At 38.7% G+C, this 27,804-nt stretch overlaps 3 protein-coding genes across 3 annotated transcripts in view; 1 reads left to right on the plus strand and 2 right to left on the minus strand.

Moving 5' to 3' along the window:
* The window catches only part of zgc:66433 (uncharacterized protein LOC321250 homolog), a 50,431-nt gene extending 44,623 nt beyond the window's left edge, over positions 1-5,808 (minus strand). Inside the window, exon 1 of the mRNA XM_035669334.1 lies at positions 5,693-5,808. Coding sequence (XP_035525227.1) covers positions 5,693-5,757 — 65 coding nt within the window. The 5' untranslated portion in view covers positions 5,758-5,808. The remainder of the gene's footprint in view (positions 1-5,692) is intronic.
* Positions 5,809-8,253: 2,445 nt separating this feature from the next.
* Positions 8,254-11,099, minus strand: dcps (decapping enzyme, scavenger). Its single transcript, XM_035668707.1, has 6 exons — positions 10,856-11,099; positions 10,087-10,237; positions 9,869-10,014; positions 9,650-9,763; positions 9,049-9,159; positions 8,254-8,948 (listed from the first exon to the last, which is right to left on the minus strand). The coding sequence occupies exons 1-6, from the start codon at positions 11,054-11,056 to the stop codon at positions 8,682-8,684; spliced, it is 990 nt and encodes a 329-aa protein (XP_035524600.1). The 5' UTR covers positions 11,057-11,099; the 3' UTR covers positions 8,254-8,681.
* A 2,795-nt stretch (positions 11,100-13,894) lies between these two features.
* ids (iduronate 2-sulfatase) lies at positions 13,895-27,361 on the plus strand. The gene is made up of 13 exons (XM_035669735.1): positions 13,895-14,098; positions 14,515-14,654; positions 14,771-14,948; positions 15,422-15,510; positions 16,254-16,454; positions 21,194-21,364; positions 21,456-21,582; positions 22,581-22,751; positions 23,151-23,257; positions 24,120-24,236; positions 24,619-24,729; positions 24,992-25,117; positions 25,207-27,361. Exons 1-13 carry the CDS (start codon positions 14,026-14,028, stop codon positions 25,285-25,287), a joined length of 1,692 nt encoding a protein of 563 aa, XP_035525628.1. The 5' UTR covers positions 13,895-14,025; the 3' UTR covers positions 25,288-27,361.
* The last annotated feature ends 443 nt before the right edge of the window (positions 27,362-27,804 follow it).

Consider the following 27,804-nt stretch of genomic DNA (forward strand, 5'->3'; position numbering starts at 1 on the left):
GGGGGGGGGGGGGGGGGGTGAGACAGATTGACACCAACTGGAAGACAAAGTGGAGGTCTCTCCTATCAATAATTATTATTTTTTGTGTATCTGGGTGAAGTAGTGGATTTATTTCTACAGCTTTTAACTTCATGTGCAGAGCAATCTGAATTCCAGTAAAAGTGCAGCCAAGTTGTTTCTGGTTGCTTGATATACAGTCGGTTCGTCATGTGACTTACCATAACCATAAAAAAAAACCCATTACAATCATCTTTTTAAAATAGTTTTTAGTGAACACAATACTCCGCACACACACACACACACACACACACACACACACACACACACACACAGGTGTTTAAAACTCTGCTCAGGTTGATGTTGGGTGGAGCTGCGAGTTACGTGAGCTCACTAAACTCATTGATACAAATAAAGCTGTAAGTGGTGTCATCCTCACTCTTGTTAGCTTTGCAAAAAAACTTCTGGAATCATGGAGATGTCAATTACTGGCCACACGTACACAGTCCTGACAAGAGGACTGATTAAATAACCTTTGTGGATGGACCATGGAAATTTTGGCAAAGCACGAGTATAAATAATAAAATCAGTGATGGCTGAATTCCATTTAGCTGCTTCAGTTTAAGGTCCTAGTGCCGGTTTCACAAAGATATTTTAGACTGTTTTGAGTGTTAGGCAACTCTTAATTTTGCTCTTTTATTAGCCTACTGCAGGTTCACAAAAACAAAGACTTACTTTAAACCTAAACAGCCTTATTTTCAGTGCGTGGTAGGGCTCGACTCGACTCTCTAGGAACCGTTATTTATTGATTTTCCATTGTCAGAAGTTGTGGATATAACCTGTAACCTCCTGTGTTTGTGTTGCATTGACGATGATGTCTCGCAACTTCATCGCTATGACGATCAGCTAAAAATCCCGCCGACATCGAGGGGGGTGTACTGTCTGGAATCTCTCTCGGAAATCACAATGGCAAAAAAGCGGGAAACAGCCGATATTTTGTGGTGTCTGCAACACTGTGGAGTGAATAATGAGAAAGGAAAGAGTTTTTAGAGAGCACAGTAATCAGTATCAGGAGAAACTGACACATTAAGAAGCCATGGCGTCTCCGCACTGCTACAGATTTTATGTTAACGGTTGTTTTTTGTATTGCTACAGTCTTTGCAGGATTTTCACAATAAAATGTCCTTGTGAATTCTTCCAGAAGGCAAATGTTTTCTGAGCAGGGTGATGTGGTTTCTGTGATGTTTTGGTTACCTCTTATTTATATTATTAATGAATCACATGATTTAATGTGTGTTTAGAGTAAAGGTTTAAGCCTGGCTATGGTGTGGTTTTAGGCGGAGCTCGCCGACAACCTGGCTCTGCCAATGCAGGAGGACTACTTTTGTTTCACACAGGGCTTATGTCTGTCTTACCATGACCTATAATTGATGTGCTATGTACAAAGACATCTGAGACAACCTCAGATAAGATGATTGGGGAATAAAGCTTGGTATTTTGGAAAATAGTGTTTCGTTTTGCTGGATTTTTTTTGCCCACAGATACTAAAACAACCTCCACCGACTGAATTCTCCCCAGTTGGATTTCTGGACTTGTGGTCGACAGAGAGGCCCCGCTTTCCTTCCCTCTCCTCATTCTTCTTTATTCTTTCCATCCCCTTCCTCATCTCCATCACATCTTTTCTTTCTGCTGGCTGGAGTTCCTCTAACTCACCCCTGCAGTGCAACGCCTTTTCCCTCTCCTCTGTTTTGTGGTTTCTCTCTGTCTCCTATTCTCTCCATTACAACATGCACAGGCTGATCCAGATCTCTCTCTGTACAGAGGAGAAGGAGGAGGAGAAGGAGAAGGAGGAGGAGGAGGAGGGGAGTCGCTTTAGCTCTCCAAATTCCACCTCACATCTGGAAACCATCTTCTCTCTCTCTCTTTTCTCTCTCCGTTTGCCAATCTCTCGCCCCCTTTTTCTCTCTCGCTTTATGTTGTAATGTAAATAGCCCTGTAATCATACTCCTGCCCTGAGCCTGCCGCACTGGGTGGTGTGCGTGTGTGTGTGTGTGTGTGTGTGTGTGTTGTGTGTGAGATCTTAGACAGAACACACTCCCTCAACAAGCTAAGAACTCTTCTTCTTTCTCTCCATCTCAGGTCCCAGCTGAAGTTTATGGGGCGATAAAAACAAAACAGCCGTCTTCAACTCTATACACCTATTCTGAGTGTGTGTGTGTGTGTGCGCGCGTGTGTGCCAAAGCAACAGGAGGGACACAAGGACTTGATTCAAAGGGTTTAACTGAATGACGACAACCTAATAACCTGAAAGTGAAGCTTTTATAGAGTGTCAGCACACGAATGATGCATCTCGTTGCTCCAGTGGTGGATGGTCAGTGAGTTTGTGATCAGGTCTGGGTGTTTTAGAACAGATGTGCTGTTGCTGTTTACCTGCAGATGGAGAATTTGTTTCTTAAGGCTAAGTTCTGATCTGACAAATTGATAAACAAGAGCATGCTAACTTAAGTATGCTGCAGGAACAAACAGAATATGAAACACAAAAGACAGAAACACATTACCAAATATGAATCGTGGTATCAATTGTGTATCAAATGTGCATTGTTTTGCACAGTTTCTACCTCAGAAATAAAAAAGGATTCTATAATTTAATAAACAAATTATATTTTTAAGTAAAAGGAATCTTTTTCAGTCATAACTCGTCTTCAATCTGATGTCTGTGCTCATGAGGCTGATAAATATCTTCAGACAAATCTGCAGACAGCCTTGTCAGTGTGGCTGCTGTGGAACAATATTAGTGCTCTTGTGAGTTTTGGGAAAGTGGAGAAAAAGTTAATTTTGAGCCCTGTACTATAACTTTTCTGCATCCAGCAGCAAACATAATCAGCCATTGAAAATCAGTACAATACCACTACTTTAGTGTATTTAACTGTATTTTGTAGCATACATACTGCAGAGGGACACAATAGTTGAAAGGATGATAAGCATGAGGAACACACTACCTCTTCTCTCCTCTCTGGGTGATGTCTGTGGGCAGCAAACGCTGCTGATTATCTCTGTGAATAAACAGGCTACTGCTGCGTATTCTGACCAAAGATGAAGCAAATAAAAATACTGCAAAGATTCTCACAAACGCACTCCATTTATGTAAAATAAAGTAACAATACCTTATCAGCCTAAATCATCAGCTGGGGCTGCATGAGAGAGGAACCAGTATTTTGGCGGACATTCTTCCCCACACACAGGAAATCAAACAAACTATCTACAAGAATCTGCACTCACTGTCAAAAACGCCTTCATCATCTTTATCCTCAACACACACTAAAGGTACAGTCACATTACACTTAAGTTTTTACAGTCTCCCTTTCACTGTAATGGGAGGTAACGTGACAGACAAAGTCGAGCGGCAGGCTCGCAGGTCAGAGGTCAACTTCGACAGAGCGGCCATAGAAACACTGATGCACTAAGAAGTTATTATTCCAGCATGTTTCACCATCATGTTTACTACAGCATTACCACCACCATGTTTCCAGTGAGCGCTCGGATCAATACCCATTTGTTCTCTATATCGGACATGTGATAAATGTGGTTAAACAGAGGACTAATGTGACCGCACCTTTAGAGGGAGACATTTACTTTCTCTCTTTACTTAGATTTCTGGGCTGTGACTAACTACATCTACAAGCTGTCCTAATTAACGTCAGCCTGTTATTAAAGGGGCGCTACAATGATTTCGGGTTGCACTTCCATAGTTGCGAGACTCACAAGGGACAGATTTTTTAGAGATGTTATAGCAGTTTTTCCTTCCCAATACCTGAATTTTGCTTATCGGCTAATACTGAGTACTGATTTGATACGTGTGTGTACATTTAAGGCAGTATAGGAGAAACTTCCAATACTATTTAATAAAATGTCACAAATCTGTGCAGCAGAGGCTCCTACATTTCCCAAAATGCAACCAACAACATCATTTTCTTTGATGCTGCCTGGTAAACATCCTACAGAGCCACACAAGACATTATACAACTTCGCTCCCAGGTTGAGTAGTACTATGACAACTACTCTGACTTTCATGTGTAAAACTGGTGCAGCGTCCCTTTAATAAAAGCAGGAAATAGTCCAAGACTCGTAGTCTCAAAGTCGGCTGTCACTCAGTCGGCAACACAATGCACAAAATAAACCACAAACAAATACACAGCGAGCAGGACGCAGCGGCCGCCGCATGTCTAATGATCTAATTATGTATCAGTGAATTATCATGATAGGATTTCCTCACAGAGAGGAGAACAGTAAACAGGACGTCTCTGTAAAAGGGTTTGTTCAATGACCCGGTGACAGATGACCTGATCAGCCCTCTAATCAGGAAGGCTGACAGTTGACAGGCCACACACACACACACACACAAGCATATTTATCAAGCTCCTCAGTCAGATTACCTGCGCTGATGCCCTTAAGCTCACGTATCCTCGTCCAGTGTGATAATGCTAACTCGATTTACTGCAAAAGTCTAGTCTAACATCATTCATCAGGGCCGTGGAGGCTTTAAAAAAAGGGGGGGGGGGGTCTGCTTCATTGTCGTTTAAAGGCGCATCACAGTCAGACATTTCTCTACAGTGCAGCCACATGAGGATCAGATCATCAAGGGCCCAGATCAATAGAGCCATTCATCCTCTCACGCTGACAGACAACACGATTCTATTCTGAATCGGTCTGTGTTCAGGATTACAGAGGTTCCCACACAGTGAAAGATAACTGTTTAATCTGGACCATCCTTGACCTGCCTCCACCAAACACTGAGCTCATACACACACGGTCAATACCGAGGGAGAGAGAGTGTGTGTGTGTGTGTGTGTGTGTGTATGACGTCACAGTGTTACAGTACGGTGAAAACAGCAGAATATGACTTTAAATGTATTCTAAAATGAAAAGAAATAGGGTAAATCTGCATTAGAGCTGTTAAACAGTCGAGCTTTTTACAGTAAGTTGTGAGGAAATGTGTGCAAGCAGTGAACTACTACAGGGGAACATAACACATTAAGAACAGCTGTGGATTATAACCAGGGTCCCATTGACAGATCAGCCAATTTAAAACAGTTCAACACAAACCTACTTGTGGCACAAATTACAACCAAAAACACATCTTAATGACCCAAATTCATACAGAATAAATGAGAAAAAGTAGTCACCTCTAATCTGACCTAAATCAGTTATGTGGGGATTGGATAATGTAGTGAAAAACTCTTGTTTGTATGTGAGTAGACTTCATTATTTTGCTGGCAAAGGTTTGTTCTAATTAGCCACAACACAACTTTCAGTTCAGCCAACGTTTTACACTGATTAAACACAGAACATTTATGGAAAGTCAATAAATATCATCATATATCATAGCACAAAATGCAGTTCTCAGTGGGAACATCACAGCCAGGGTCTAAATAAAACCTTTAAAAACTCACAATTACACTTCCAAGAGCTCCTCAGAGTAATCACAGCCCACCTACATCAGCCCCAGTGCTGCCAGTGAAACCCTGATCTCAAACACTCACAACACAACTTGAGCCGATGCACAAACAAAAAGCAAAGCACTGCGGGACACCGAATCCACCGCAGATCGATCAAACATCACAATTCCCCGCAGTCCAGTGAACTACCAACTCCAGCTGAAGTTGTTGTGTGAGCTGTCCAGCTGATCAACACTTACTGTGTGTGCTGTATCTCAAACGGCCTCAGAGTGAAGTCATCCCTCAGAGACTGAAACCAAGACATCAGCGCTGTTAGTGGACTAATGATTGGATTATTTGTCTCAGTCGTGCCCTGGCGTCCTCTGCTCTACAGCGCTGCGTTCAGGGGCGGCTCGGAATGTAGGAGGCACTAAGAAAAATGAAGGAAAACGGCGATTTACAGATCATTAAAGCATCTGTGGTCTGCATAAAAAGGCATTACTTTTAGTCGCTGTTTAGCTTTAGGCTTATTACTAAGGATAGGTTCATGAAAGCATAAAACTGTGTAAATTATAAATGTAAATACTATCCCTAAACTAACTTTCTGTTGGACAGAGTGCAGTACACAGTGTGTTTCATCTTTTTTGGGATCTGATTGTCCAAAATAACAGCAAGAAAGAAAGTTGTATCTGAGTGAGTTGCTGCTTCACTTGTGGCTCTGAATCAATTAAATGTTAATCGTAAAATTGTTGTTTCTGTTGCATTTTTTTGGGGGGGAGATTCACTAAAATAAAGGCTGTTTTTTTTTGTACATTATACTTATTCAAATACATAAAGATATACATAAAAAACATAAATAAATAGATACCATGGGCATAAACCCCCCAAAACTAAACAAAAAAGAGTGTAATTTGACATATTCGACTGTTGCAGATGCAGTAAACAATCAAAAACCTAAAAAACTCCAACTAGGCCTATATAATCTGGTCATAAAACAATTAGTGGCTATTAAAGTAAAAAATTAATTGATTTTATAATCCATTAATCCCCTTCAAATTCTCTTTAAGAACCCACTGACACTTTAAAAAGTTTAAATGTTTAATTATTTACTTTTTACCATTTTAAATATAGGCTATGTGCTCTCTGTATCGTGTTTTATTACTCTGAATTTTAATAAGTTGTAGCTTCTTAACACTAAAATGTTTAATATAATAATTATAAAATTAGATAATCATTTTATTCCCTCACAGGTTTGGGTGCTGTTAATTAGTTTACATTATTCCGAGGAACAACTGAAGGCACCTTAAGTACAAAGCGGAGCACCGCCCAAACTGACTTCAGATCAGATAAGAAAATGATGTCCGCTGCGAGAAGTTTTCATATTAACAAACAATTTGATCCTGTATCAGCTCAGTTTAAAAACAACACTTTACCTGCACAGTTCATATATCACATATATACAAACATACATGTTAAAAAGCAGCTCGATCACAGTTTATGTGTTTCTCAGACTGTGCAGGAGGAGTGTGTGTGTGTGTGTGTGTGTGTGTGTGACCTCTGGCGTTGTGGCTATCAATCCAACTAAACATGGTACATCAGCACCAAAGCTATGTAAGCTGACTGGTTAAATATAGTTTGGTTGGAAATGATAGCCTTGTGTTTACACAACATGTAAAATGTATAGCAGCTAACATACTGTTTGCTCTCTTCCTGTAAAGGGGGGGGACACACAGCACAAACCCCCCCAGTATACTCTAAAGGCTGGAGTTGTGTTTTTGCATTAAGATAGTTGCACAGTAGAAAACAAATTGGACCCTTTTAGGATGAACGCTGCCATCTAGTGGGCACATACTGCATCACATTGCTGAGGATAATAAACCTTTAGAGCTGCACTTTAAATGATACACTGATGAGAAAGTTCCTCGTTATAAATACTTCTGCATCTGGATTGATGACAAACTTACTTTTAAAACCAATTTAAATCACAAATTAAGGCTGCAGCGGAGCTTTTTGAATAGGAACAGGTCCTTTCTCTTTGCACTGGATTATGGTGATGTTATTTAAAGACTTCCTCTAATCTTAAACATGTAGATGTTGTGTATCACTCAGCTCTTTATTTATGATTTACAACCAATATGTCACCTGTCATTGAATCAGAAGGTGGACTAGCCCTCCCTCTCTGTCCGATGAGATCAGAACTTTTATCGCCTTTAAAGGGCTACTTCTAAAATGACCACCTTATTTATCGTCACTCCTGTGATCGATATGTCCCTGCAGGGATTAATGATCTTGGAAAGACAGCCTTCAGATATTGCACAATAAAGCTACACACCGATATTGATTTGAGGTTTTATTGATTTTATATAATAAGCTTGTATTTATTTTATTGTTTCAAGGATATTTTTAATGTATTTATTTAGAATTTGTCACACTGTTGTTTCTATGAATGTGTATTAATATATATATATAAATTATTGTAATGTATTGTACTCAGATCTCAATGTGACTTCCTGATTAAATAAAGTATATACATATTTAAACTGAACACCCTTTGCATCTGTATTTGATGATCTGGGAATGAAACAATGATTCCTATATTCAGGTGATTATACACTAAAGAAAACATACCTATGAATATTATACTCTGCCAATAGATCCTCCTTAATGTTACACACTGGACCCTTAAGTCACATATCCATTACTTTTACTTTCACAACCATGAGATGTGATTAAAATCTGTTGTATCAGGTTAAAAGTAAAGTAAGTGTCTACTCAAGACTTAACTGTCTCACATTCATAACAAGTGACAACATTAACAGGCTGAGTAAAAAAAACGACCATTTAATTCAATCAGCAACATTCAGAAACAGAAAACGTATGAAAAACATTAAAACATTAATTTTTCCATTGGTTATATTCTCTCCTTTTCTTAAAATGAAAGCAGGAATAATATGAAATGTGATTATAAAAATGTATCCAAATACGTATAAAACATGATTATTAATCAGTTGAAGTGTAAAACACTCCAATAATTAGATAATTACTATTTTTATGCGACATTATAAACTTGAGTTGAGGGAAAATGACACTGGGAGAAAACATTCGTATCTAATGTGTAAACCTAACTAATAGGCTAGCTGACACAGAAACAACCATTTCTCAACCAAACCGATAAAAAAATAACACAAAACAGATAATTGAAATCAGTCGGACACAGTTCGGACGGGAATCTACCGAGGGGGGGGTGATTTACAGCCTCCCTGCCTCCTTGAACTTGCCGAGCAGCCCGTCGTCTGCCCTCAGGGGGAAGTACAGCGTCCGGGTTTTGTAGTATTCGGGATCAGACTGGAGGTTTTGGATGACGTCTGCGAGGAGGTGGGCCCGCTCCACGCCGCAGCCCGGCGCCTCGTAGCCCAGCTTGGTGAAGTGGACGTGGAGGTGGTAGTAGGACGGCTGGTAGTGCAGGTAGACTCTCAGTTTACTGGCTGGAAGGTCGTAGCGCTGCAGGATGGCCTCCTGAATCATAAGGAAGCAGGCATGGTTATTGAATTGACTGAAGACGACGATTACAACACTGAAAGTTACGTTAATGACAGAATGTATTTTGTAACCTCACCTTCCCTTTCTGGAAGATGTTCTGCAGCAGCGGCAGATGCTCTGACGTCAGGTCTCGGAGACTCCTGATGTCTCGCAGATGTGCGATGGCGATCAGGTATAAATCGTCAACCTGAAAGAAGAAGACAGATATTGTGAAACTGTAAGTCCAATGGCCTAAGGATCTTAAAGTATGGCTCACACTAACCCTGTTCTATCTGATAGGGATAGTCTTTTTTAAGAAATCATTTTCCAGGACCTTTTCAAGGACACTGTAGGCCTTGTATTGACACATTTAACCCCAGTTATATTCCTCCTTGTTTAATGATCAAGTGTATATTGGACACTGTTTGCGTGCTTTCGTGCCGTGCTTGGCTGTTTTCCTCTAACATTAATTCAACCACAGCCTATAAATAACAGTTCAAATAGAGTAGAATTTATTTGTATTTACAGAAAATCATCTCATCTTCTTACATATTAAGCCTATTAAAAGATTCGGTTGAGTTTGATATGAAGTTCTTTCTTGTACCAGGAGAAAGGGTTCTAGTCCTGAGAGTATCAGTCACAACACTAACATATATTTTATGTGTTTCCAGTCTTGATCTGGTTTCTGCTTCTCTCACCTGTTTCTGGTCCCATTTGAAATCTGGGAGGAGGACAAAGCCAACCTTGGGGTCTGGATCTTCATAAACGATCCTGTCGGCCTCTGCCTTCTTCTCCAGGATGTTGTGTACCCACTGGGAGGGGGAGGGGGGGTTCAAAGTGATGTTAAGTTCATCCACAGATAATGTCGTACATTCACAAGTACACATTATAATGCAGACGAGCAAATTAAGGCTGACCTTCACGCTGAAACTCTGCTTCTCAACGTAGGGCCGAGTGATGGACTGATAGTCCTCCTCCGTCTCCTCCACCAGGAAACTCTCCTGACGCTGGTATTTCTTTACATGCTTCTCTGTAGCTGGACACACCACTGTGGTCTTGATCTCTGCAGAACACAAACACACTGCTCTTTAGCTGGCCAAAGTGGCTGCTGGATTTAGCTTTTTCCTGACAGTACCATTGAGATGGGGGGGCGCCTGTAACCGATATGTGCTGTAGATGTCGTTCCTCATCTCCAGCTTCAGCGTGGAGCCGCTGAAAAGCTCAGCCAGGGTGTCCTCTCTGATGGGAGTCTTCTCCAGGATGACCACAGCCTCCTGATCGGCGAGCTGGTGGGGACACGTTCAAGAGTTTCGTCAGGGTTTCAGCGGGTTTCAACAGGTTAAATTAAGAACATTATGAATACAATTTAAGACCGGTTTCTTGTAGATACTGTTTTGTAGTTGTTACAGCTTATGCAATCCATTATATTTACTTATTTTAACCAAAAACATATTTAGTGAGACTGAAATATGCAGCTTTATATGTCAACTAAATTAATCCAACACCTGTTAAAACCATATTTAAGACATTTTAAGGGCTAAAATTCAAAGATGGGATTTTACACTTTTTAAAACCTCACGGACTCCGTCGTCTGCATGTGATAATCATTAACAAAAAAACAAACAATAAACACACAACAGTCCTTTTTACCACTCATTTCCATCCAACACATTTTTTACAACAAAGCACTATCACGCCGACTCTTATTTTGAAATATCAAACCGGAAGTAAATATTACACATTTCCTCCCGACAACTACTCGCACCACTTTGAATGAATAAAACAATAAAAAGAGACTTTCCCTTTGCAGATAATGGCTCCTAACTCCACCAGCGCAGCTTCAGGTAGTTAAACACCGTCCAACAGCGGAGTGAAGTTAACTCGTTAGCCACAACAACCGTTACCTTCCCGCGGATGAAGATGGTTTTCTCCCGCGCAGAATCACTCAGGACGTCGGACGTTTTGAAGCCGCACAGAATGTTTTCAGGCTCCTTTCCGACCTCTCCGCGGCCGTTTTCACTGTCTGACTTCGCCCTCTTGGCTTTCTGAGACACTTCATCCGAACCAACACTGTCGGCTTCGCGTTTGGTTGTTGTGTCCGCCATGTCTTCTTGTTGCTGCCTTTACGGTCAAAGATCGTCTGTGGTTAAAATGAGAACTCGACTCAGAACCTCAAAATCCACTCAGCAGACCTGCAGCCTCAACGACCCTCCCTCTTATTGGACTTGTAGTAAACTGTCTGAGGAAAACACTTTAAAATATATATATTTAAAATAACTTGCACAATAATCTTATTTTGTCAATAGGAAAGACATAGATAGGCTTCTTCTGGAAGAGTATCATTTTACATTTTTCTGTTATTATAACGAGGAGGAATAGATAGATAGATTAGATAGATAGAGTAATAGATAGATAGATAATAGATAGAAGACAGATAGGCAAGAAGACTTTATAATTTCTCCGAATAAATTTGGGTCGTTCATAGTATCCAGGGTACATTTAAATACAATAAAATGTTGTTAATAACAGTATAAAAAATGATAATATTAATAACAATGTATATATAATATGATGCTGAAAACAGATTGTACAATGTATACACAGATATTGATATTAAACACTTAATATTGATATAATGCCAAAAACATGTTGTTCATAGTGTTTCAGCCTGTGCACAAGTTGTGCAGCATAACATAATGTAATATAAAGTACACATATAGTATATAATATGTACACACACATATATATCATATCTCCTGTATACTATCACATATATATACAGGAGGATTATGATATAGTATAGGCAGTATGTCATAATATGTAAAATACTTGGACTATACAAAGAAGATATACATAGCAACTAGATAATATCTGGCTTATATATATATCAATATATATATATTCATAATTGTTATATATAATAATAATCAATAGTAATAATGAATATAATAATAATATAATAATAACTAATATATTATATCAAATATGCATATATAATATCAGTAGGTTTACATTCAAACACATATCACATCGGTAAAATGACCTGTACTTGTATGCGCCTTTCTAGTACAATATCATACACATATTATATTGAAGGTGTATGTTCCACAGGTAGATTTAGTCCAGTTCTGTAATTGTGGATCTGGACAAGAGGCAGATGGAGTTTGAGGTCTGTTGCTGAAGCTGCGCTTTAGCTTGTCCAAGTGTTGTGTGAGGGGTAGGGAGGATTGTCCGATGATATCGATGAAGATAAAGATAAGATAATTATGTACCTGTATTGATCCCGTAGGAGAAATTCAAATTTAGACACCAGCTGAGCATAAGGGGAATGGTAGTGCAGAGGTACAAGAAGTGGAAGTACGAATAAGATATCACAAAATATAAGTAGAAAAATTAAGACTATAAATTAAATGTATTTTACCACTTATATGCAATATGCAAATTTAAAAAATTTGGTGTGCGCAAAAATATTTTGAGGCAGCAAATTATTAATAAGATTTAAATACTTATCGTTTACTCTACACGGACCAACTAAATTCATATTTGCAGAGTGATTCAAGTAGTTAAATTACTTTTTCCCCTTCATTTTCTGTGTAGTTAACTACTGCATAACTAAAACAATTTTGGGCCTTATAAAAAGGAAAACACTGTGAATCCTGCTTGGTGCAGTACCCCATTGGGACTGTATAGTTCCTGGGAGGCAGGTGTCTGACAATGTATATAAAACTAAAACTCACATTCGTGCATTTTCCGATGAATAGTGAGTTTTTTATTTCTTGGTTTATGTTTGACCTGTGAACAAGTGGGTGCTTGTTTTGCAATATACTCAGCTGAATGTCCTTTTTGGCTCGCATGTGACCTGTTATTATTGTATTATTATATTTCTTATAACTTTATATCACATGCATATTCATATTTTCTCTATGTAGTTTTAGTTAATCAAACCATGCAGATTTCTCCCTAAAGTAGTTTCAAATTAGTTTCCCTGGGGATTTATTTTGTTTACAATTGCAAAACTTGTACAATCTCTAGGCTACAGCAGAGTAAAGTTAGACAGAATAAACCAAACAGCCTCCGTTTATCTTTCAGCAAAAGCTACACAGTCTGTATTTCTATATACTGTCAATGACTATAACTCATTTACAGGTGTACTAGCAGCAGGTGCAGAAATAAATTCAAAGCTCTGCAATAATAGTGTGAGGTGGTTTTGTATGACTATGGGATTTGTCTGTCATTGATTTAAAGTTTTGTACAAATTAAGCTGCAGAGATATTGCACATAAATACATATATATGCAGTTTATTTCCTCTTTTCCCCTCTCTACAATATTCTGAATATAGTTAATATCAGTGTCCATTTAATGATTTGAGATTGATTGATAGACTTTATTGATCCCACACTGGGGGAATTCAGTCAACACAACAGATACGAAAATACACATTAAATAAAAATATAAAAATACAAGATATAATGAAAATAGAATAAGAGAATAAGAGTTGTGTATATATACAGCTTTTTATACAGATGAGATTAATATGGCATACTACAGATTACAGCAGAAGGTAGTGGCATGGTATAAAATAAATAACTGCACAGGACAAACATGATATATACAGCAGTATAGATTAGTGGACAAAATAAGTTATATACAGGGCTATGAATATATAATACAGGTCTAATATTAATAATGTGGATGTAGGAAATGATATAAATATAAATATATGTGTGTAAAAACTCTCTCTCTCTCTTTGGATTGGAAAATGACTGCATGAGTCCCATCATCGATCAGAAACAATCACTGCAGTAGTTCAAGTCTGTAGTGGCATTAAAGTGATTGACACATCATTTAACTAATGTGATTAACGCTTGGGGGCGGGGCGAGGGGCCGAGTGGACCAATGAAAACCTTCCATTCTCTCTACGCAATAATCAGGAAGTTATTTAAAGGCGACACGCTCGTTTGTTTTGATGAGGAGGAAAGACGAATGAAAGGGAAGAAAAGATGAGATATTAAGTGTTTGACTCGACTTAAACTGAAGGATATATTGTCGTTTATCATCTCTGCTAAAGACAAAATGTACATGTTTGTCCGGATATGTCTTCTCCTGGTTCTTCACTCTCTGGCACTTGCTGTTGTGCCAAGAGAAGGTAGAGTTTGTGTTTAAATAGCTAGAAAACAGTGTTTTTGAGTTGAAGTTGTATTTGAATGGGTTTGTGTCGGGCAGTCAATCTCAGTAACTATCTAACAGTCGCTGTTAATAGGTACTGATTGTGTTTATGTAGTGTTTGTAGCTAGAGTAAGCTGTCGTTATTTATGTAATTTGCTCACTGAATGCTGCTTTGTTTTTAGGTTTTCTTGTAGGTTTGAGTGCTGAAGGGAAACCTGATCTGGTTTCTGTTCAACTTTCTATGTGTTGCTGTATTTGTGTTAACCTAGATTTAGTTTTAGTTGACTGTGATCATTTTACCCTCACCTGCCTTTAAAGCTTTCCTTTGCAGCAATCTGTCTGAACTTATTACTGGTACATTACATCAAATTAACTGTGGTTGTGTTTGCTTTTCAGAGAGAAAGAGAAATGTCCTTTTCATCATGGCAGATGATTTGCGGACATCACTGGGTTGCTACGGGGACCCTGTGGTCAAATCACCAAACATTGATCAACTGGCATCCAAAAGCCAAGTTTTTCTTGATGCGTATGCACAGGTGAGTTGTTTTTGTCCATGTTTATTGTCTCAAATTGTTCAGTCAATTTGAATACAAGACTATTTGGATCATATAACCTCAATCTAAATGTCTGAAGGTGTGTTTTCCTCTTTCAGCAAGCTGTGTGTGCTCCCAGTCGCACATCTATGTTGACGAGTCGCAGACCAGACACCACCAGGCTCTACGACTTCAATTCCTACTGGAGAGTCCATTCTGGGAACTACACGACCATGCCACAGTACTTTAAATCCAGAGGGTACTACACCATGTCTGTGGGCAAGGTGTTTCATCCAGGTGAGATTAAAGATCCCCTCCATAAAAAAAAAAGTGTAATTTCTGTATAAAATCCTTAAAAAAGCATCTACTGCTACCTCATTGAACAAAAAACAGAATCTACGTATATGCAGATATTGTTAATTTCCAGAAACTTTCCACTTTGCTATCATTCTCCACAATGAAGCTTCAACATTTAACTGTAGGACCACAAATAAAAACAGATTTTTGACTGGAGGTGGACTAAACAACAATATACACTCTTAATATCACGAGCAGGGTGTTTTAACACAGCTGCAAATTTAGGAAGTGAAACAGAGATTCCTGCTGAATGGTTACTTTTGAAACTGCTGTAAGAACCAGAGATTTACTGCTAGTTTATGTTGAGCTGTATTTTAGAGAAGAACCCAATCTGCATGAATTTCTTACCACATGTCTTTTCTGCCTAGCAGATTGTGGAATAGAAACAATGGTTTCTATTGTGTTTTCTTTAGGTATTGCCTCTAACCACACTGATGACTACCCCTACAGCTGGTCCATCCCCGCCTACCACCCAGCTTCATTTAGATTTGAGAAAGAAAAGGTATGAAGTTGTTGTTGTTGTGGATGTTGTTGGAATTGTAAGTAACTTGCGTGTTTTTATAATTCCTCTTCACCTCCGCTGACATATGTAGCAGTTTAATAGTGTTTGTTTTGTTGTGGGCTTTATGAACACATTAACTGCTTTCACATGTAACATTGAAAGAAAGCATGTTCTAAAAAGATTCTTTGTTTAAACACACAACACTGGTATCTCAATTAGCTTTGTTAGCACAGCTGGTAGATATTTTAGGATGCAGAACAATATTTTTTTGGCTTTTAGATTATGTTACTTGTTTGTATGAATAAAAGCACTACCATCATGCTTAAGTCATTATTTTCCAATGGAGAACATAATGATGCCGAACCTTTCCACAGTGCTACTTTGGGTGCACGTTACACTTGAGTGTAAAGTGATTTCAGTATAACCCCTGTTAGCTGCGGACCTGTAGAAGTAAATAAATCCAGATTACAGATTAAACACAGACCCGCTTTAAGAAAGACTTCTATATTCGGAATGATGATAATGAATCATATTATTTGCATTTTTATTTAGCAGAGTTTAAACATTTTATAATAAAGAAAATGGGACAGATCAACAAATCTTCCAGGTCTGAATAGAAACAGCTGGCTGAACTGAATGTGAACTTCCGTGTGGCACCAGTTTACCAGACCGACCTGAAATGTTGTTCTCAGCAGGTATTGTGTGTAAACGTGACTTTTAAACCTTTTTTTTTTGGTTTCCAGATGTGCAAAGGAGAAGATGGTAAACTTCATGCCAACTTACTGTGTGCAGTGAATGTGACCGAACAGCCCGGGGGAACCCTCCCCGACATGGAGAGCACAGACGAGGCAGTGAGGTTACTGAAGACTCGAGCCAGCGACGACGTTCCTTTCTTCTTGGCTGTGGGCTTTCACAAACCACACATACCCTTCAGGATACCACAGGTACATGACTTGATATCAACACCTGTAAACACTCTGTAAACAGCGCTTGAGATGTAACGTGCAAAATGGTTAGATAATAGCTAAATAGACAGTTGCTTGTCTTAGATTTCAGCCCCGTCTGAGTTAATGCAGGTTTTACGCTCAGGAGGTTTTGTGTTTAACAGCAAGTGTCATAGTGACTGCTACCAAATAACCACACGTTGGAACAAAGGACATGACTTGAATATGCATAAATTTTTACATTTAAGAGTACTGAGCAGTGCGGCTCTTTAAGAGTTGATTTTAACAGATTTATTTAATGTTTGGTGTGTACTAATGTGATAGTGAAGGATTTTTTGGATCATATTATTCAGTGATTTGATGTTTTAATGAGTTCATATTGTGTAGTTTAAAACTTCTAAACTTGTGGTTCACTTACTTTATAGCTACAGTCGTAAATGGCTAAGTAAGCAGATATTGAGTTTATCATTTTTAATCAAGCAAAAGTTCGTATTTTGGCAGGAAGCCTTCTGATCTTTTTGTCATTAAAGCAGATTCTGAGATATAAATCCTCCTCAGATGGCCCAGTTGTTGTTGATGTGTGAACGTTCATTTTAATTCTGTTTAGTGGCTGTAAAAACCTTGATGTAATTATAGCATGCAATATTGTTTTTGAATCAGCTGGGAAAATACTTGGTCTCTGTATCAGCCACAGTGTTTAACCTTAGTAGTCAATCATATCATTTGTTCCTTTACACAGCTCTTTGTAGTGCAGTATAAAAGAGCAATGCATGGCAAATCATGTTCCTGTCAGATGATCACATGCTGTAGATGTGTACACAGATATCTACAACAGCCCACTTCAGTGCACTTGAAGAGATAATCCGTTCAGTCTTTTAAGTGCCTTATGGCTCATATTCTACGCTGTCATCTTAAAAGAAATGTATTACCATATTTTGTCTCTGACACTGACCGGGTGCACTTTCATTGATTACTGTGAATGAGCTGTTGACTAGAATCGGTGCTCACGCACATCTAATGTGAGCTACATGACTCGGTAATGCTGTGAAGAGCCCTCGTGAATCTTTCCTGATGAGTTCAGACAATATCCAGACAGCTACTGGATGTTTGAGTATTGGTATTTAACTTACAGAAATTGGCTGATATTCTTTTAAAAATATAAATAACACATAAGCTACTTAAACATTTTCGCTCATTCTAATTTCCATGTGTATCTAGACAGCCATTTTAGAGTTACAAAAGAAACCTTTCATTGTCGGGTGAACAAACTGTAACTGACACACTTTTTCTAAATGACCTAAACCAGTTTATCAGTTGATCTCACCTTGAGACACCCTTTATAGAATTCAAACAGAGCGAATGTATTATTTAAATAGGCTCGTAAACACATTCAATGTCACCTTGACCTCTTTTTGACATAAAATATACACATATCTTCAGCCCTGCATTCAGGGAGCTTGCTGTTGGATCTGAATTCCTTGCATACTTCTACACACATCAGCACACACTGCCATGACTGGCATTACACACATGGAGCAGTTATATGGCTAGTAAACACACATATACAATGTCCTCTTTATTATCTCTTAATCAGAGCACAAGACTCTAATAACATCATAACTGTGTTTACACACAAAATAAAGACTACAAAATGGGCTGTTTACACTCACTTAAACAGACTTTGTGGAAGCTTTTCTGTCAAAATAAGTCAGACATCAGATAGCTAAGCATTAAAAATCTTTTAATTTTACCACACACTCTGAGACCTATTCAGAAGGTTCGCAACCCACCGATTGAGAAAGTGACTAAACCAGTACTTCCCACCCTTTTTTAGTGTCAACATCCCCCTGATGAATACAGACTGCAGATCTGTATTTGTTAAGTTATTGCATAATTATCTTTACTGTACATTTCTAGATTAACAGTGAAGCGTAAAACCTTTGAACAGAATAGTCTTTCTCTCGCTGGTCTAACTTTTAGTCCGTTAAATAACTGTAAAGTTAAAATATTCTTGCCATTCCTGTACTAAAGTTTCTTTTTACTCACTGACCAACATGTGTACTGTGATACCTGCATTTAGCTAATATCTGCTGACTTATCAGTCCAGCTCTTATTGCAAACCGATGGACTGAACACCACAAGTCTGCAAACACGATAACTCTCATTGACTATTCCTCTGGTTGAATTTCTGTAATGCTCATTCATGGAGACTCTCAGGGATGCATTACACAATTCATTTAGTCCTAAACAGGCGAGTCACTCACTGGCACGAGTATAGCTGAGTATGTGGAGTGGAGAAGCAGAAGTCCTTGTCCTGCTGCAAGAGGCAGTTTTGCTTGATGGTGTTAACTAAAACAATAACCATGGTTTTTAAGGAGAGCGAGGACTGATCAAATAATGCCAGAGAATGAGAATGAATGATGGTAACATGGAGAGGAGAGCGAGTGGGGAGCAGAACATAAGGAGAAGGAGCGAGGAACAAGTGGCATAAAGAACATTGTGTTAAGCCTGGGTGATAAAGGGAAGAAATATTAAGTTCCCGCAGAATTCAATACCCCCTCAGCCAGTAGATAATGATAACACTGAGGGTTTAAAAATACGTTCTTATGAGGAAAACTTACACCCCGCTCAGGAGTAAGTTTTGATGTAGGGCTGTGTGTAAAAACTGGGAATAAAATAAAGAAAAGGAACCTCTGAAAGCCAGACTTGAGAGATACATACTGTATGTGAAATGAATTTAATGAGGACTGATCTAGATATATGGCAGATGCAATTCAGCATGAAGGAGGAAGCGAGCATGATGAAGTGGAAGTTGAATGAGAGCGGAGACAGACGGAGCAGAGATGAATGTCAGCGTGCCAGAGAGGCTTCCCACAAAGTGTAAGTTGGGAGATGAAAAGAGGGAAAAGGTCAAGCCAACTCTCTCCGTCGACATGTGATGTGTACGCCCTATATCGTCTGGAGGCGCACAGTGGACTCAGCCAGATTAAAAACTCAAGCAGAAAAATGCAGTTTCAGGAATGATGAAAGTCAATGAAGCTAAAGACGTCTGAGAAAATCTGCAATGCTCGAGTGTCAGAGGAGTTTAGGTCCTTTGAAAAGTCTTTAACTTCCTGCATCTTATTGGTCCTAAGCAAAGACGGGAATCCTGTATACTGTAAATTGTAATTAAGCTCAAAAAAGAGCCCAGAGTTAGTACTGATTTATGTTGCATATTGGTAAATAAAGGGCACCAGTTAATATCTTAGTATTAATGATAAGAATATTTTTGCAATTCAAGTAATACTGGAGTAATATGGATGTAACGATACACTAAAGTCACAATAGAATTTATGATACTGGGGTCGTGATAGGATTTTCCCCTTTTTAAACAAAACAAATGTATTTCTCAGACAAAAATCTACAAAATGTATTTTCTCTTTTCTTCAGTCAGTTATAGAATTTCTGAGAGAGTATAAACTGTGGAAAACAAAGCATACTTAGTTTTCTTTGTAAAAGGGAAACTGATCTCTTTGCACCCTGTTACAGCGACAGACGCGAGTGGGACGTCGAAAGTCAAAAGAATCTAGTGCCCTCTTCAGTTTTAAAAGAGTAACAATTCATTTTTCTTCTCACTGATTTGAGTCTTCGGATTTGTATCGCGATTTACCTCTCTCATAATATATCGTTGCATTCCTATTGAGTAATGAGGTGGTATCGTATTTTGATGAGAATGGGTGATAGTGGGGTCGTAGTAGGCTATTATGCTAATAACAATGAGCTAATGTTGGCGATTTTACAGTACAAATGGGGTATCGGGTAATCAGGGTAGTACTATTTTATAATTCATATACCATCATCTCTAAATACCAGAACATAACAGAATTCCTCCTTCACCAAAGTTTCTTCCAAACCGTTATCTTTAGTTTTAAAGTAATACCTTAAATAATTATACTTTAAATGCTGATTTCTTGCGTTGAAACACAAATACTGTCGGGATTTTAATGTAATGGCTTTGAATTAGGGCTCCACGATGTGGTAAAAACATCATACAGTGATTATTTTGGCAGATTTTGCAATATCATTCGCAATTAGTGTGGGAATCACAAATTAAATTTTCACTGAAAAAACTTTTAAAATCATGATGTGTTTTCTTAATTCTGGAGAACAAGATTAGTCGGCCCGGGCACCTCTGCAGCACCACAGTATTTCATTATAATGCTGTTTTGTCACATTTTACTATTACCTAATTAAAAAATACAGTTTCTGCCATTAGAATATTGCACTTTGCTATATTGTGATTTCGATAATAATTTTATTTATTGTGCTTAAATCAGGATAGGAAAATGCAAATAAGCAAACTTTATTTATACAGCACTATACAGTGAAAGGAACAGACAATATATAAAAGAAGGAGAATTAAGTGTGCAACCATCAAAAGTTGTAAAATGAAGAGAAAACCAAAGAAAACATGGGCTTTAGATGCTTTTTAAAGATGTGACTGGGTGACCTTTGTGGGTGGCAGGTTGTTCCAGAGTTAAAGAGAAGTAAAGAAATTAATCTTGGTCCCAACTTATACAGTGTGATGTAGAAACATGAAGCCTCCAGTGCACAGACAATGAGAATGGACTTCGCAGTGAAGTAGGAGACGTCTTGTGTCCACCAGGAAAACTTTATAAATGAATACAATTAGCACATTAGAATGTCATTTGCAGCGTGGTTTTATTAAACATAACTTTGAAACCTGTTGTGTATTACAGGAGTACCTGAGCCTGTATCCCATAGACCAAATGACTCTGGCTCCTGACCCCAATGTCCCTAAACTCCTTCCACCTGTGGCCTACAACCCCTGGATGGACGTGAGGAAGAGAGACGACGTCCAAAAACTCAACGTCAGCTTCCCATATGGACCAATTCCTAAAGACTTCCAGGTATTCTGGTTACTCATCAACACCCATTTCTAACTTGGTTCCCATGTTGCCACTCCTGAAATACACACTGACCTTGTTCTGTGTCTTCCAGCTGCGTATCCGTCAGCACTATTACGCTGCCGTCTCTTATATGGACGCTCAAGTTGGTCGCTTGCTCAGTGCTCTGGATGAGCTGGGGCTGGCTGACAGCACTATGGTGGTGTTCACCTCAGATCATGGTTAGTGGACACATGTTTGGGATGAATTGGGAATGATTGATTATCTCAGTGTTTGATTTCTAGTTAATAAAACATATGATAACATATTTAATGAAATGAATCAGTTACCTTTTACAAAATGGCAAACACTTAATGTTTTACCTTTCCATTATTTTATGGTGTTTTATGTCATTGAATACTGTATTTTAATTGTGCTTGTTTTAGTATCATTACTATTATTTTTATATTCACATATTTTGCAGTTTTATCTGTTTTAAAATTCAATAATTTGTTATTTTATTGCCATTGTGTTTGTTCTACATGAAATCGTTATATACCTGCCCTCTGTTTTATTTTAATTTCAACTTATTTCTATTATTTTGCACTTCCATCTGGGCTCAGTGCTGCCTGATTATGTGCTCATGTTTTATCAAAATTTAATATTTTGTTTGTTTACAGGGGTGACTCACATGGGTTTCTAATTTTATTTTTATCTTTTAATCTGTGGAGCACTTTGTCCTTAAGCTTGAAAAGTGCTTTATAATAAAATTATTTTTAGGAAGTGAGTGTTTTGTAGAGTGCCAGTTTTGCTGGTCTTTCACCACCAATGGCAGTGTTGTAACAGCACATTATGCCTTTACCTCTTCCCCACAATCGCTGTACTTAAAAAAACCCAGATCTTTTTTTTTTTCAACGCCTCGTTCTTGTTTTTTTTTTTTTTTTTTAAACTTTGTGACTTGGAAACTCAATTTCTTTTAATGTCTCCTTCAGTGGAGGATGCTGGAGTGAATCCTTACCATGACTGTTTGATATATACCCACTAAAGCTCAATCAAAGGCCATAATTTTCAAATACGATTTGACTGGGAAAAACATCAGTGAAAGGGATTGCCTGAAACCTTCCTGTATCTGAAATGTTATTTGTATGATACAGATTCATAGTTTCAGTTCTCTTTATTTCTCCCGTCTGCCTCAAATCTTTTTGAACTACCATCATTCATTCTCTCCTTCTCATTGCAGGTTGGTCGTTAGGAGAACACGGCGAATGGGCTAAATACTCTAATTTTGATGTGACAACACGCGTCCCTCTAATCTTCTACGTTCCTGGCGTCAACAGATTCAATGAGTGGCTGGGAGAGTTTACCTTTTCCTTTGTTGATGTCCTCACACAATCGGAGCTCAGCTTTAAGAGTAAGACCCCTTCACTGATGACAAATTACTGCCGATTAACACGAAACCTGCTTTTATGGTTTATGGCACCGTGGGCGTCAAGTCACAAAAGGGAATTCCAGTTTGATTTTAAAATCTTTGGTACTTATTGCTCATATGAACCTTGTTGAAACATTTATTATTATGCCATCTTGACTTTAATGAAGTCTTTTGATATACATGGAGAGCTCCCAAAAGTATCAAGACACGGATACACTTTGATATTTCGCCTCGGACAGTTTTTACTTCCAAGTGCAAATGGTGCAATGGTGATGAAATTTAAGAGAAGGGCAACTTGTAAATTTTAGAGGATATTTCGACTATTTTGCTGTCAGCGAAATGTGAGCCTTTCTCTAATTGGCTGACCCCTCTCTCTTCCAGATGCCAAAGTAGGAAGAAATGTGGTGGAGCTGGTGGATGTTTTTCCTACCGTCTCGTACATGGCTGGCCTCGGAGCACCTGAACCCTGTCCTGATGTTTCTTTCCAGGTATGAATGAATGGATGAAATTTTAATCAAAATCTTACTTGGTAAAGGAGAAAGTAAAGAACTGAGTACTTCTACTTTTACTGGAGTCTATCTGTACTCTACTTGAGTCAACAATGTGTGTACCTTTGCCACCTCTGCAAGTATGGGACACAAAAAGCTAGTTTAAGTATCAGGTAGCCATTTGGGTTTAGTAGTGGAGGTAATGGTCTTGGAAAATTGCGTGAATCTGTTAATATCAGCACATAAACACTGTCTTTGTGAGCATGTTAGCATGCTGATGTTAGCATTTAGCCTCAAAGATCAGCTAGCACGGACTCTCGGTTTAGAAAAGTTAAGAAAAAAGAATTCAAAATGTAATTCAGTATCTTTCTCACTGAGCTTCATCTGTCATTGATAGAATTGAGAACTTTTAAAGGTCCAGTGTGTAGGATTTAGTGGCGTCTAGTGGTGTAGTTGCGGATTGTAACACACTCGTCTCATCCTCGTGTGAATATAAAAAATGAAATGCAAATACAGTTGGAACATTGTCAACTACAATCTCATGGGACATGCAGGGTCTGTAGACAATTACCTCATTCTAAGATAACAAAAACACAACAATTGGTGATTATAAGCTAATAAAAACATACCCATGAGTATTATATTCAATTTCTGCCAATAGATCCTCCTAAATGTTACACACTGGACCTTTAAGGCATCTTTGTACAGTTAGTGCAAGTGTTATTGTTCTGACATTGCCAAACAAAATGAATCAAGAAGGAAACACTCCATAAACAGGCCCAAACATGCCTGACACGAATGTGATCTAATTGACTCTGACATTTATTTCCTTTACTCTTCGGGTCTGTTTTCATGCTTTCAGGAGAAGTTGTGTACAGAAGGACACAACCTGGCCTACACCTTCCAACACAGAGAACAAGGAGAGGATGAGGAAGCCATATCTTTCAGCCAGTACCCTCGACCTGCGGATACGCCACAGGTATTATAGACGGAGTTGTTAAGAGAAGCCCAATTAACAAGCTTTCTAAAATGCTAAATCACTTTGTATTATGTGGTTACATTTAATGGATTTTGAAGCTGGATCTAAAATGTCAAAATTAGTGAAGGTTGTCGACCGCATTTGCGCTGTTGCTTTTTGACCCCTCTGCATTACTGTGCTTGCCCATAGCCAGAGCCGCCAGCCACAAGCACAAGATCTTTTGAATTAACATATCCAGATGAGTGCTGCACCTGCTGCAGGTTAATCTTTGTATGGAACAGTTTGGCAGCCTGACATTAGCTCGTCGACTCATCTCGCAGGATGAGTTGGCAGCTGTAGATCTGACGGTTTTTGCTTTAATGGTTTAAGTTCTTCTTTTTAGGTGAACTCTGACCTCCCTGACCTTAAAGATATAAAGGTCATGGGCTACTCTCTGCGCTCCTGGGACTATAGATACACTCTCTGGCTGGGATTCAACCCTCAAACATTTCAGGTTGGTGTATCAAATACCTGCACAGCATGGAAATCGTCTCTTATCTGTCTCGTTCCATTATTCTGCTCTGTGTGAATGCTGTATTCAATGTTCAACTGTGGTTTGTGTTGTTGTGTGGTGTGTGTGTGTGTGTGTGTGTGTGTGTGTGTGTGTGTCGTGTGTGTGGTGTGTTCCATCCGTCTTGTCTGCCACAATATGTTGGAGACATTTTCCATGACAGTAACAGATTATATGTCTATCATCAATCTGTCTCTCCGTCTAGGTGAATGTATCCGATGTCCACGCTGGAGAGTTGTACATGTTAGCAGGCGACCCTGGGCAGGATGAGAACATCTATAGTGAACCTGACCACAGTGTGATGATGAGAAAAATGGCCAGTCTGCCTCATGTAAGTTCATTTTTGATATTTTCCACTCGCATATTTATTCATTTACTTGCTTGTTTATTTCTCTTCTGACTTGCTTTTTTTTTGTCCAGACTTTGAGTCTGCAGATGAGAATGAGGCTGCAGCTCCTCTACCTCACAGCAGGGATGAAAACGAAGAGAACAAAGGCATGATGATGAAAATAAAACACAACAGATGGACGAACAGAGACGAGTACAAAGGGAAGATGGATGGATGAGAAACTTCATCAAGAAAAGGGAGAATGCCTTGAATATTTCTTTTAATGTAATGCAGTTGATTCAGTATAAGGCGATATCAATATTAATCTTTCAGGCTCAGTTCTTCAGGCTAATGTTTCTCGTTAAGAACTCATTGGCAGGCAGATCTGGTTTCAACTCATAAGAAAAGTGAATAAGAAAGCACTTGTGCTGTTTCTTTTAAGATAGTTCACCCTTTAAGGGAAAAAAAAGAAGAGAAACATCCAAATGTGCACAGAAACTTGAAATTGGCTCATCTTCCTGCTGCTTAACACAACTTTCCAGTGTTTTCACAGTTTGGCCTCTTCACACCTGCCATTTATTTGTGTCATTCTAATTTTACATCACTCCAGTTTTAGCAGTCAGTCGATAGGTTTCTGTTTATCTACAGCACTTCAAAGAGGAGCTCAACTTTCTGGGAAATGGGCTTCTTCAGTTTCATTTAGGGGAATTAGATGAGAAGATTAATACAACTCTCTTGTCTGAAAACTAAAACTAAATATAAAGCGAGCTTTGCTTCCTGTTGGCAATTACCTTAGCATAGCATAGAAGACTGAAAGCAGGGGATCCTGGCTCTTTAAAGCTAATTTATCAACACATGTTTATATTTGTTTTAATGTGTGCACTAACAAATGTGAAAATGACTTGCTAAGTTTCCAGGAACTCGCCGCACCCGGGCAGAAAGTTCCAGCACTTAACTCTCCGTTAAACCACAGCTTGTCGTTTTTTACATCTCTGTTGGTGTGCAAACACTTGAGATAAAATGTGCTACTTACTAAAGTTTAGGAGTTCTGTTTGGCATTTATTTTAAACATTTATTTAAGAGCCAGGCTAGCTGTTTACCCCTGATTTAAGTCTTTATGCTAAGCTAAGCTAATTGAAGCTGGCTGAGGGGAAAAAATAAATTATTTCCCAGTATAGATTTGTAATCACACTGCACAGATGTCTGAGCAGCTGGACTGGACAACCTTATTTCAGACATTACAAGGAAGCATGAACTCCTGATTGACGCGCCTGATTGGCTACGACAGCACCACCTCCACCATGAAAATGATTACATCATATTTTAAGAGCTGTTACCTGCTAAGAAGTCTTTTCATCTGAAGTAATATTGAGGGAACCTGAAGAATTAGCCCATTTGATTAATAGCGACACTGGCCTCTTTCTGAGTGTACTATTGATCATCCAGTCTGCTTCAGGTGGAGTCTCTTCACTTTGAAGTACAACAGCTAAAAGGGACTTCCACAGTTTTGTACTGTAGTGTTAAACAATATGACATTTCTATTTGCACTTGATGTCACTTGCAGCCATTTGCCTCCCCTCCTTGTAAACAGTCAGTTCAGATCAATTTGTGGACCCAAAATGAAGTGAGTAAAAGCCACCCATAATAATTCAATGCAAATGAAACTGTGTTGCTACGTTTTACTGCTGTTCCAGTGCATGAACATTTTGTGCTGTGGCAATTTAGAAGAAAGCAATTACAGCTTGAATTTCAGGTCCAACAATGAATCGAAGCCAGTGTAGCCTACAATAAAAGTTGACAGACCAAATCTCCTCATGTTAATGGGTTGCAGATGAATCATGTATTCAGTGTGGTTCCATCATATGTCAGGATGTTGGCAAATTCTCAACATTGGAGTGAATTGGCTTGTTTTTTCTTTTCTCATTTCTTCCCCTGTTGACCTCATTAGATTTGTGACTGTTGCTTAGTGTTTTCAGTGTGTCCTATAAAATAATATGGAACAATGGATATAACAGCAATATAAACTGTCCATACAGATGCTGACAATGGAAAGATGAGTTTATCCTTGAGTTTGGTTGCGTCAGAGCAGCCCTCAAGAAGCCTGAGCTCCAGCTTTCTGAAGGGAAAATAAAAAATAAATGCTGTAGAAATAATTCACATCTCAAGCTTGGCAAGGACACACTGTTAATATATTTATGTGTGTTTCGATTTGTGTGTAGGAAAAAATAAAGTATTTTTGCAGCAGAAGTTGACTTTGTGCTTTTTAGTAACTTATGATCACAGCCTCTCGCAGTGTGTTTGTCTGTTACTCCTGCGTGTCCTGCAGAAACACTGTCCACACACATGCACCCCACCGCTCTGTTGTAACTCATTTTGTGCTCACACACAGCAGACGTGTAAAGCTGCAGAGTAGTGAGGGAGCTCCTCAGGGACCTCCCAGTCTATTCTGTGTTTTCTCTCCTTCCCTCCTCTGTCGTTTCTCTCCTCTGGAGCAGAGAATGCATATGCCTTTCTCTCTGGCGCTGGAAGAATTTGGACCGTACTGAACATTTCCTAATTTGTGCATGATTCCACAGAGTCAATCTGTCCGGGCAACACAAACAGTTAAACGCCTTGTAATTGCATTTTGAACTATAGTATGAATTCAGTCTCATGGCTTTTGAGTTTTTTACCATTTTCAATTTCTGGGC

This window comes from Morone saxatilis, unplaced genomic scaffold (genome assembly GCF_004916995.1).
Source record: "Morone saxatilis isolate NCDOM2014 unplaced genomic scaffold, NCSU_SB_2.0 Contig22, whole genome shotgun sequence".
Lineage (NCBI taxonomy): Eukaryota > Metazoa > Chordata > Actinopteri > Moronidae > Morone > Morone saxatilis.

Bases quoted from the DNA above. Each gene is read 5' to 3' on its own strand.
- ids (XM_035669735.1), top strand. From the start codon at position 14,026: ATGTACATGTTTGTCCGGATATGTCTTCTCCTGGTTCTTCACTCTCTG. The intron at 21,365-21,455 runs GTATTCTGGTTA...TGTGTCTTCCAG, and splicing joins CAATTCCTAAAGACTTCCAG to CTGCGTATCCGTCAGCACTA. The intron at 24,237-24,618 runs GTATTATAGACG...TCTTCTTTTTAG, and splicing joins GACCTGCGGATACGCCACAG to GTGAACTCTGACCTCCCTGA.
- dcps (XM_035668707.1), bottom strand. From the start codon at position 11,056: ATGGCGGACACAACAACCAAACGCGAAGCCGACAGTGTTGGTTCGGAT. The intron at 10,238-10,855 runs GTAACGGTTGTT...TGTCCCCACCAG, and splicing joins CCATCTTCATCCGCGGGAAG to CTCGCCGATCAGGAGGCTGT. The intron at 9,764-9,868 runs GTCAGCCTTAAT...TCCCCCTCCCAG, and splicing joins AGCAGAGTTTCAGCGTGAAG to TGGGTACACAACATCCTGGA.